This window comes from Bombina bombina, chromosome 7 (assembly GCF_027579735.1).
Source record: "Bombina bombina isolate aBomBom1 chromosome 7, aBomBom1.pri, whole genome shotgun sequence".
In the NCBI taxonomy this organism is placed as follows: Eukaryota; Metazoa; Chordata; class Amphibia; order Anura; family Bombinatoridae; genus Bombina; species Bombina bombina.
In genome coordinates this window covers 367,398,569-367,409,738 of record NC_069505.1, presented here as the reverse complement: position 1 = coordinate 367,409,738, position 11,170 = coordinate 367,398,569, and the positions used below count along the sequence as shown (strand labels likewise).

Sequence of the window (11,170 nt, the reverse complement as noted above, 5' to 3'; positions counted from 1 at the left end):
AAAGAGTTTCCAAGACACTGGTTGGATACGTCTTTTATTTATCTATTTACTCGCATAAATCTATATGTAGTGCTGCTCGGAAATCTTAGGACTGTACACGTATATATTATGTTATATTTCTCTATATTTGTTTATATTTTTAATATATCCATAATGTATATCATTTTATATTGTAGATCCACTCCAGGATTTTCTTTTTAGAAGAGCCTTTGGGTGTGAGGATTGAGCAAGGAGCGATCACTTTTTAGCAGCCGCCTACTTGTCTTTAGCAGCCTTTTTAGCCGGGCTCTTGCCAGCACTCTTAGCCGGGGTCTTTGCTACCTACTTCTGGCTTTTTAAAGGGGCAACCTTGGCACTTGCGGGTTCTTTAGGCTTTTTGGTACTTTTCTTTGGGACAGATGGCTTCTTGTCCGCTTTCCCCTTTGGCTTTGCTACTTTCTTGGATTTGGCCTTTACTGGCGGCAGGGCCTTTTTCTTGTCTGCTTTCTCTTGGCTCTGCAGCTGCTTCTTGTTCACCTTGAACGATCCGGAGGCCCCTCTTCCTTTCAGCTGGACGATATGCTCCTTACTCACAAAGCATCTGATAGCCATCTGAATGCGGCCGTTGTTCTTCTCCACATTGTAGCCTTTCGCAATCAGAGCCTTCTTGACAGCTGCCATGGAGACCCCTCTGTGTTCAGCAGACACCGCTTTGAAAATCTGCTTGAAGATGCTGGGACTTAACTTTGTCGGGCAGCTTTTCTTGGCTCCACCAGATACAGCTGACTTTTTCTTCGACTGCTTCTTGGCAGGAGCAGCGCTTTTAGCGGAAGCTGCAACGGTCGTGGTCTTTGCCATTCTGTCGCTAGTAACAAGAATATACGAAGGGCGCTCTTTCCTGTGTTTAAATAGACGCCATGGCGCTGTGATTGGCTATACTATTTACAGATGTGTTATCTGATTGGTTACTCGCATTTAGGTGCATATGGCTACTAGTTTACAAAATGACACTGATTTTGTGTTTCCACATCTTCACTTAATCTATATTTAATTAGAATATATGTGTCATGTCTGTGTCTCTCTCACACAAGCAAAAACTATGCACCTTAGGCTACAGCCTACTGCCTGCACAGTGCAAACAGACCGGTATAATCTGCAGCAGCATGTGCTAAAGTGCCAGGAGCCCCAGACTTTTCTTATTCTGAACAGCCTTATTATCTGTATATCCCATATAATAACCTGAATATCGCTTATACAACACAATACATTCTACTAAATCATATTATTTTAAAAAAGTGACATTGTATCAATAAAAGCACAGTCAATAGATGCTATAAATAAAACAAATAGCACAATTGAAATTACAACAGCTGGGTGTTACTTTACAGGAGAGAGTAAATTGTGTAGAAATTAGGAGTCAGTATTACATTGTCTAATTATTTAAATGTGATTGTCATTTGCAAATGTACGAGACATAAATCTATGTTCTATTTTACAGCATCAGGTTGGTTTTTTGTTCCTCAATATATAAAATACAGCAGAAATAGATACATCTATATATTAATTATATTATATACTTTTATTTCTTTGTTATAATAAAGAGTTTCCAAGACACTGGTTGGATACGTCTTTTATTTATCTATTTACTCGCATAAATCTATATGTAGTGCTGCTCTGAAATCTTAGGACTGTACACGTATATATTATTTTATATTTCTCTATACTTGTTTATATTTTTAATATATCCATAGTGTATTTCATTTTATATTGTAGACCCAATCCAGGATTTTTGTGCCAATATATATCTTTTCTGATTTACATTTAACAAGATATAAACTAGTTATTCTGCACAATGTACTAAAAAACACTTCCCTATTTAATAATCAGATCCTCACACAGCTGCAGCTCCATTCGGTACCAGCACAACCATTATGTATTCTACAGTGGAACTAAACTATTGCCCCTTATAAGTGGCTTAAGGCCAAATGTTCCCTTCATAAGACTATATTTCATTATAGCCAACCTCCTATTCGACCAAACCCGCTCATCTTGTTCCCTTCCCCCAATAAACACACAACTCCGATTTAGTGGCAAAAAAATTGTAAAGGTCACTTTATTTATATACACATCAGTAACGGCAATGAGTCCCCTAACTAAACCCCCTTAAATTGCGTCAGACTTAACAATTAACACCGAATTGTTCTCAAACATGGAGGGAGCCCGCGCTCCCCCAGCCAGTCCATTATGTGCTTAACTTACACCGCATCAAAAGCTCCATTGCGCATGTGGAAGTGTTATACCGGCTCTCCCGTCGGGGTCGTAGGCCTATAGTTCCAAACCGTGCACCAATACTGGCCGCAAATTACAGCCACCAATAACCCTAAACAAAAAGTGGGGACTCTTTTTACCACAAAAAGAGGGGACTCTTTTGCCGCCACCTCATCACTCTTTTCCTAACCTCGTCTACTGTGACCTTTACTTGCCATGCTCTGCAATGTTACCTTAATATCTTCCAGAAAGATATCTAAACCGTCATCCAATAAGTGTACCCCATCCGGCCTGTACAGTTTTGCGCAATCCACCTTTATTCTGCCATGTACTTTCTGGCCCGTGCAGGGTCATGATAAATTTTGTAATCGCACTATTAATTATTTTCCTTGCCAGGAAGGCTCCTCTCTGTGACTCTACTCCACCCCAGGTCTGCCTTGGAATTATGGGGGACCACACTAATCTAATGTGTTTCCATTTAGTAGTAAGCCACTGTAAATCTGACTTGATGGCTGCGATCACATCTATATTCTGCCAATATCCTATGTCATTTCCCCCCAAGTGTATTACTATGATGTCTGGGTCCCCCCACCTTGCCACAGCCTGGTTAATCGTTTGCGTCAGGTGCTCCCATCTCATGCCTCTCCTCCCTAGCCATCTTATTGACACTTTGCTAAGGTGGAAGCCCAATTGTTGATAATTATCCTTTGCCGCTTTGACTGCTGCCCAGTGTATGTAGGAGTGTCCCACTATCCATACTCTCACCGTCCTTTCCCTTTTACCTGTACGGAAACAGAGGGGGACAATGACACCTTACAATTTTTCCATTGATAAAAAACTCAGGCTTCCCTGCTTTTTTTTAATTAACAGAATATATATATATATATATATATATATATATATATATATATTTTTTATTATTTTTATGGTCTTACATATGTTTTGAAACAGTTAGACCTCCACCTGCCTAGCTTCTTAATCTCTCCTTCTGTTGCTCCGCTTAACGCTGCTGATGTCGCTGCTCCTATTCTAAACGAGTGGGTGTTATACCTGGATGCCTCCCAACCCAGCTTTTGAATTGTTAATTTCAGAATTTGCCTGAATTGAAAAATAGAAACCCATTCTCCCTTTGTGTGTGTAAACAGTTGATTCCCCCTTTAGGTCGACTAGCCATATAATTATGCAGGTTTCTTAGCGGGCATGTTCACTTATCCATGGCTTTGTTAATGGATACCCAACACCCCTTTCCCTCTGGGTCCGTTTTTGACCTCCTCACATACACCATAATGGAGTCTTTGTACCATCGAACCTGATTAAAAAATATTCCCCCTTGCTGGTCTTTTTTATTTTTTGCTACCACTTCATTTACTCAAAATGCTCCTGCAAAGGCTAATGCATATAATGCTTTAAATAATCTCGTTTGAAAATCGTCATTACAAATATTCTTTAATTCTTTCAAAATTGAAGCCAGCCTTTATTTTGTTATGGGGTTCCTTTGGTCTTTTTTTGTGTTACCCCTATCCCATCCTCTTACCACTTTCTTAATCATAAACTGTTTTGTGTAGTCCCTGTGTTCCAACAGCTGACTAAAAAAATGATACTGCGGCTAGTTTTGCCTTGATTAGGCCCTTTTTGACCCCCTTCCTCTTTTGTGTAGCCAAATACTCGCATAGGGTAGTTAAAGAATTGACCTGTCCCTGTCCTTGTTCCAGGAATGCTCCCCATTCCCCCCAGTACCTTGTGTAGTTGTTCCACATTCTGGGGGCGAGGGATTGTTTTACCAAATCCCCAAGGATGCTTTCGGATTCACCACCTGCCAAAGATAGCATGGGCAAAGCTGTTCTATTTTTTTCTGCGTTAGGAGCCAATTTCGAGAACATCTCCCATTTACCCCGTGATAGCGCATCTGCCAATATATTTTTCACCCCGGGCACATGGGTTGCTGTAAATGTGATGTTACTTTGCATACACCTCATTACTAGTAATCGCAACAGTTTAATGACTGGTTTTGATGTTGAAGCCAAATTATTAATTGCATGCACTACACTCATGTTGTCCGTTCAAAATCTCACACTTTTGTCTCTTAACTGGTAATGCCAAATGTCCACTGCCACCGCTATTGGGAAAAGTTCCAAGAGTGTGAGATTTTTTTGTTGCCCCAATTTCCTCCCAATTATTAGGCCATTTCTCTGCGCACCATTTCCCGTGTAGATAGGCCCCAACCCATGTGCCCATGCTGCATCTGTGAATAGATGCAGCCCTTGGTTGGAGAGGGGTCCCTTTTGCCAAATTCTAACTCAGTTGAACTGTGAAATAAATTTTTCCCACATTTGTATGTCTTCCCGCAACTCGTCAGTCAATTCTATGTTGCTTCTTGGGTTATTAACTCCTGCCGTAGCCTGCTCCAACTGTCTGTTGAAAATTCTGCCCATGGGGATAACCTTACATGTAAAGTTTAGGAGCCCCAGCGACACCTGCATATCCCTGAGTGTTATGTACCATGATATGCCCGCCTTATTTAATTGTTTACCCAGCTTCTTTAACTTGTCTTGTGGGAGGCTGCATTTCTCCTCCCTGGTATCTATTTGTATCCCCACAAATGTTAGTGACGTAACTGGTCCCTCTGTCTTCTCCTGTGCTATTGGTACCCACAATTGTTTAAGCAGTAATTGTAGGTGGGTCATTAACATTATGCATTGTTTTGTTCCTGTTTCACCTGCGATTAAAAAATCATCCAGATAGTGTGCTACACTGCTTAACCCTATTCTCTCCACTAGCATGTCATGTATAAATGAGCTGAATTCTTCAAAATATGCACAGGATATTGCACACCCCATAGGCAAACACCGTTCATAGAAGTATTGCCCCTGAAATTTGATTCCCATCAACCTATAGCTCTGAGGGTGTAACGGTAACAGGCTAAATGCTGCTTCTATGTCTATTTTACCCAATTCAGCGCCTGGTCCTAATCTCTTTATCATTTGGACTGCGTGGTCGAAGGACTGGTACTTTACTGAACATAGTTGTTCATCTATTGCGTCGTTTACTGACGCCCCTTTGGGCGTGGATAAATGTTGAATAAGTCTAAATTTCCCTTGCTCTTTTTTGGGCACTACTCCCACCGGTGAAATTATCATATTGAGTAATGGAGGGTTTTTAAAGGGACCCGCTATCCTGCCCAACTTAATCTCCTTATCAAGTTTCTCGCTAACGACCTCGGGAAACTGGTATGCTGATTTTAAATTACGTGATGTCCCAGCTTTTATCTCCCCCTGCGTTGGTATACAGAAGCCATTAGTAAATGATTCTGTTAAAAAGGTGTCTCTTTTTGTGTTTTTGTAGGTTAACAGCATTTTTACGATTATTTTGATGTGTAGCGGGGTGTACCGTTGGATGGGGCTAGTTAGTTTGTGTTTGGTTGGTTCCCTTGCCCTTTGTGGGCCGCCTAGCGTTTCTATTACAGTCTGCCCCTGGGTGCATTCCCTTGCAATATCTGCATGCATGCTTAAAGTTGTAATTTTGTCTGTTACATTTTTTGTCATTATACACCTGTCACGGATATCAGACGGCTAAGGCTACCCCCCACCCCCCTACAACCTCACCCCTGTTGTTTCTCAGTGGTTTTGGGCTCCTCAGAGCAACCACCATCTCTGGAGACTGTTTGTTTGCTTTATGTTGGCATGTTTTTGTTCTCAGAGAAGAGTTGGTTTATGACCAGGAAAACACTCCTAGGCTGGCCAGGCTCCTGGAACTCCTGGTCGGCCACCTCACAACGGACACCCGCCTAACCCCTCTCAGGCTGGCCAGGCTCCTGTAACTCCCGGTCGGCCACAGGACAGCAGGAAACCCACTAAATTTACACCACGTCGCTCCAGCAACCATGTGCCCCAGAGCTCTGCTCTTTTGGGGATTAGTAGCCCCTAGGGAGGACAAGAGGTGGGGTAATTACTGGAGGGGAGTTTTTGGACACCCCTAACCCCATAACTTCAACGGACTGTAACTCCGGTCCCCAGTAATGAATCATGCTGATTTTTGGACTGTGGCATCTGAGGACCGAGAGCTTTAAAATGGCACCCTGGAAGTACCACTGCTCACCCTAAACTGCCACCCCTAAGTATTGGGATTATGTGAGACTGTGGCTCCTATTGACTTGCCGGGCTGTCTGGAGTGGCGGGAATGGTGGGAAAATAGTGGGATTGTCCAGGGTCTTATCAAGATGAACTGTCTGTATAAAAGGAGTGTATGTTTTCAATAAAATCAGTTCCTGTTTAACCTGAAAGCTAGTGTGTCTAGTTATTTAGGTGAGCTCCAGCTAAAATCCCTTTCTTGAGCTACATAGCAGCCTGTTCCAGGCAGAAGAAGGACACGCTGGAAGAGCTACTTAGTCTAGGTAGCTGGAGTCTGCCACAGGGTGGGACCCTGAGTACTGGTGCTGTCAGGCATCAGGGTTGGCTACAGGCTGTGGTCACTTGCCAGCTACATAGCTGCAGTTGGCAGAGATGAAGCAGGACCCCTTTTGTCAGAGCTACCCAGTCGGGGTAGCCGGGGGTATCCGTCACATTGGCTGATAGTGGTGGGATCTGCTTCTTTTACAAGGTTCCTGCTGACAGAGGAGACGTACCACAGTAGCCGGTAAGTATGGAGGCAGAGTTCCTAGGGAGAGTACAAAAGATGCTGACTGGAACAAAGGATCCTTGTTCGGAACAGGACGTTCTGACATGGAGGAACCTTGCCCTCCGAGACCTTTGGTGGGAGGCTCTGCAACAAGAGCAGGGAAATGGAAAGGTCCTCCCCACGAATGACACGAGATTCCGGGTACGGTGGACCGTGAGACTGCCTTTCCTGGGAGAACAGCCAAAGAAGGAATGGCTAGCTGTTCTTCATAGACTGATCCAGCAAGAGATGTGGGTGGAGGACGGCTATCGAGCCCTCCAATGGCTAGCTATGCAAGCACAGCCATGGCTGGAGGAAGGATCCCCCACAGAAGGCTTTGGCTTCAGCGGCCCTGGATTGTTGTTTACAAAAAGGACAGAGGACCCACAGTTTGGGAGTGAGACAGACCAGGGTCTGGAGGATATCTCTGGGCTCCAAGAGGAACTGCTGGATCTCTTGGAAGAGACCTGGCTGCTGGACGATCTGGATTTTATAATTGACCAGGAAGAGGCACTGGTCAAGGAATACAAGAGGCTGCTGGATCTCGCTAAGCAGCGTGCCAGGGGCATACAGATCTGGGTTGCAGCCCTCTGGGATTCATGGAGCTTGACTGTGGAGGAGTGGCAGCAAAGAGAAAGGGAACCAGGGCTGCTGGATCCTGATCAGCAGTCTTGCTCTGAACTTATAGACTTGGACAAGGGAGTCACCCCAGCAGAAGTGCTGACAACAGGGCAGAGTGCTGCCGGCCTCTTCCCAGCACCTGTAACAGCTCCAGGAAACCTGGGAGCGGAGGTAGTTGTCCTCCCTCCCCTTACAGAGAACCCCTTGCAGGTAGAGATGGATGTCAATAACTCTCCCCAGAAGCAGAACCCCTTCCCGGGAGTGGAGACAGTCGGTCTCTCTCCCCAGCGGCAGAGCCAGGAGCTGGGAGAGGAGACAGTTGGTCTGTCTCCCCAGCGGCAGAGCCATCCCCTGGGAGCGGAGGTAGTCGTCCTCCCTCCCAGTAAACAGAACCCCTTCCCAGGAGAGGAGACAGTTGGTCTCTCTCCCCAGCGGCAGAGCCAGGAGCCGGGAGAGGAGACAGTCGGTCTCTCTCCCCAGTGGCAGAGCCATCCCCTGGGAGCAGAGGTAGTCATCCTCCCTCCCCGTAAGCCAAACCCCTTCCTGGGAGAGGAGACAGTCGGTCTCCCTCCTCAGCGACAGAGCCATCCCCTGGGAGCGGAGGTAGTCGTCCTCCCTCCCCGTAAACAGATCCCCTTCCTGGGAGAGGAGACATTTGGTCTCTCTCCCCAGCGGCAGAGCCAGGAGCTGGGAGAGGAGATAGTCGGTCTCGCTCCCCAGCGGCAGAGCCATCCCCTGGGAGCGGAGGTAGTTGTCCTCCCTCTCCGTAAGCATAACCCCTTCCTGGGAGAGGAGACAGTCGGTCTCCCTCCCCAGCCACAGAGCCAGGAGCCGGGAGAGAAGACAGTCGGTCTCTTTCCCCAGAGGCAGAGCCATCCCCTGGGAGCGGAGGTAGTATTCCTCCCTCCCCATAAACATAACCCCTTCACAGGAGAGGAGACAGTCGGTCTCTCTCCCCAGCGGGAGAGCCATGATCCAGGAGAGGAGACAGTCGGTCTCTCTCCCCAGCAGCAGACCCATCCCCTGGGAGCGGAGGTAGTCGTCCTCCCTCTCTGTAAACAGAACCCCTTCCTAGGAGAGAAGACAGTCGGTGTGATATACCTTTAAGGTATATCCCCGCCCATGTTAACCACTATCCTATTTAAGCAGCTCAGTCACACACTTTCCCTGCCTGAAAATTGAAGCAGTTTCCTATGCTTGTGGAAATACCTTCTCATTTCTTCAGGTCTTTAGTGATTTATTGCTGAGCCGGTTGTTCTCTCCTTTTGCTCACAATTTACACTTAATACCTAACGGCTAGATTTAGAGTTGGGCGGTAGCCGTGAAAACCAGCGTTAGAGGCTCCTAACGCTGGTTTTTACCGCCCTCTGGTATTTGGAGTCAGTCAGGAAAGGGTCTAACGCTCACTTTCCAGCCGCGACTTTTCCATACCGCAGATCCCCTTACGTCATTTGCGTATCCTATCTTTTCAATGGGATCTTTCTAACGCCGGTATTTAGAGTCATGGTTGAAGTGAGCGTTAGAATTCTAACGACAAAACTCCAGCCGCAGAAAAAAGTCAGTAGTTAAGAGCTTTCTGGGCTAACGCCGGTTTATAAAGCTCTTAACTACTGTGCTCTAAAGTACACTAACACCCATAAACTACCTATGTACCCCTAAACCGAGGTCCCCCCACATCGCCGCCACTCTATTAAATTTTTTAACCCCTAATCTGCCACTCCGTACACCGCCGCCAGCTACGTTATCCCTATGTACCCCTAATCTGCTGTCCCTAATACCGCCGACACCTACATAATATTTATTAACCCCTAATCTGCCGCCCCCCAACGTCGCCGCCATCTACCTACACTTATTAACCCCTAATCTGCCGAGCGGACTGCACCGCTACTATAATACAGTTATTAACCCCTAATCCGCCTCACTCCCGCCTCAATAACCCTATAATAAATAGTATTAACCCCTAATCTGCCCTCCCTAACATCGCCGACACCTAACTTCAAGCATTAACCCCTAATCTGCCGAGCGGAGCTCACCGCTATTCAAATAATTTTTTTAACCCCTAAAGCTAATTCTAACCCTAACCCTAACACCCCCCTAACTTAAATATAATTTCAATCTAACAAAATAATTTAATTATTAAATAAATTAATCCTATTTAAAGCTAAATACTTACCTGTAAAATAAACCCTAATATAGCTACAATATAAATTATAATTATATTGCTGCTATTTTAAGATTAATATTTATTTTACAGGCAACTTTGTAATTATTTTAACCAGGTACAATAGCTATTAAATAATTAATAACTATTTAATAGTTACCTAGTTAAAATAATTACAAAATTACCTGTAAAATAAATCCTAACCTAAGTTACAATTAAACCTAACACTACACTATCAATAAATAAATTAAATAAAATACCTACAATTACCTACAATTAAACCTAACACTACACTATCAATAAATTAATTAAATAAAATACCTACAAATAAATACATTTAAATAAACTAACTAAAGTACAAAAAATAAAAAAGAACTAAGTTACAAAAAATAAAAAAATATTTACAAACATTAGAAAAATATTACAACAATTTTAAACTAATTACACCTACTCTAAGCCCCCTAATAAAATAACAAAGCCCCCCAAAATAAAAAAATGCCCTACCCTATTCTAAATTAAAAAAGTTCAAAGCTCTTTTACCTTACCAGCCCTTAAAAGGGCCCTTTGTGGGGCATGCCCCAAAGAATTCAGCTCTTTTGCCTGTAAAAGAAAAATACAACCCCCCCAACATTAAAACCCACCACCCACATACCCCTAATCTAACTCAAACCCCCCTTAAATAAACCTAACACTACCCCCCTGAAGATCATCCTACCTTGTCTTCACCACACCGGGTATCACACCGATCCGTCCTGGCTCCAAAATCTTCATACAAGCCCAAGCAGGGGATGGCGATCCATAATCCGGCTGAAGTCTTCTATCAAGCGTCGGCTGAAGAGGTCCAGAAGAGACTCCAAAGTCTTCATCCTATCCGGGAAGAAGAGGAGATCCGGACCGGCAACCATCTTGATCCAAGCGGCATCTTCTATCTTCATCCGATGACGAACGGCTCCATCCTGAAGACCTCCAGCGTGGATCTATCCTCTTCTTCCGACGTCCAACTGAAGAATGAAGGTTCCTTTAAGGGACGTCATCCAAGTAGGCGTCCCTCGAATTCCGATTGGCTGATAGGGTTCTATTAGCCAATCGGAATTAAGGTAGGAAAATTCTGTTTGGCTGATGGAATCAGCCAATCAGATTCAAGTTCAATCCGATTTGCTGATTGGATCAGCCAATCAGATTGAGCTCGTATTCTATTTGCTGATCGGAACAGCCAATAGAATGCAAGCTCAATCTGATTGGCTGATCCAATCAGCCAATCGGATTGAACTTGAATCTGATTGGCTTATTCCATCAGCCAATCAGAATTTTCCTACCTTAATTCCGATTGGCTGATAGAATCCTATCAGCCAATCGGAATTCGAGGGACGCCATCTTGGATGACGTCCCTTAAAGAAACCTTCATTCTTCAGTTGGACGTCGGAAGAAGAGGATAGATCCGTGCTGGAGGTCTTCAGGATGGAGCCGTTCGTCATCGGATGAAGATAG

The 11,170-nt window shown here is 44.5% G+C and overlaps 1 protein-coding gene across 1 annotated transcript; it reads right to left on the bottom strand.

The window, feature by feature from the left end:
- Nucleotides 1-321: 321 nt before the first annotated feature.
- On the bottom strand, nucleotides 322-837 carry LOC128635905 (histone H1A-like). Its single transcript, XM_053689000.1, has one exon. The coding sequence runs from the start codon at nucleotides 835-837 to the stop codon at nucleotides 322-324; it is 516 nt and encodes a 171-aa protein (XP_053544975.1).
- Nucleotides 838-11,170: the final 10,333 nt, after the last annotated feature.

Coding starts and splice junctions, on each gene's coding strand:
- LOC128635905 (XM_053689000.1), bottom strand. CDS start 837: ATGGCAAAGACCACGACCGTTGCAGCTTCCGCTAAAAGCGCTGCTCCT.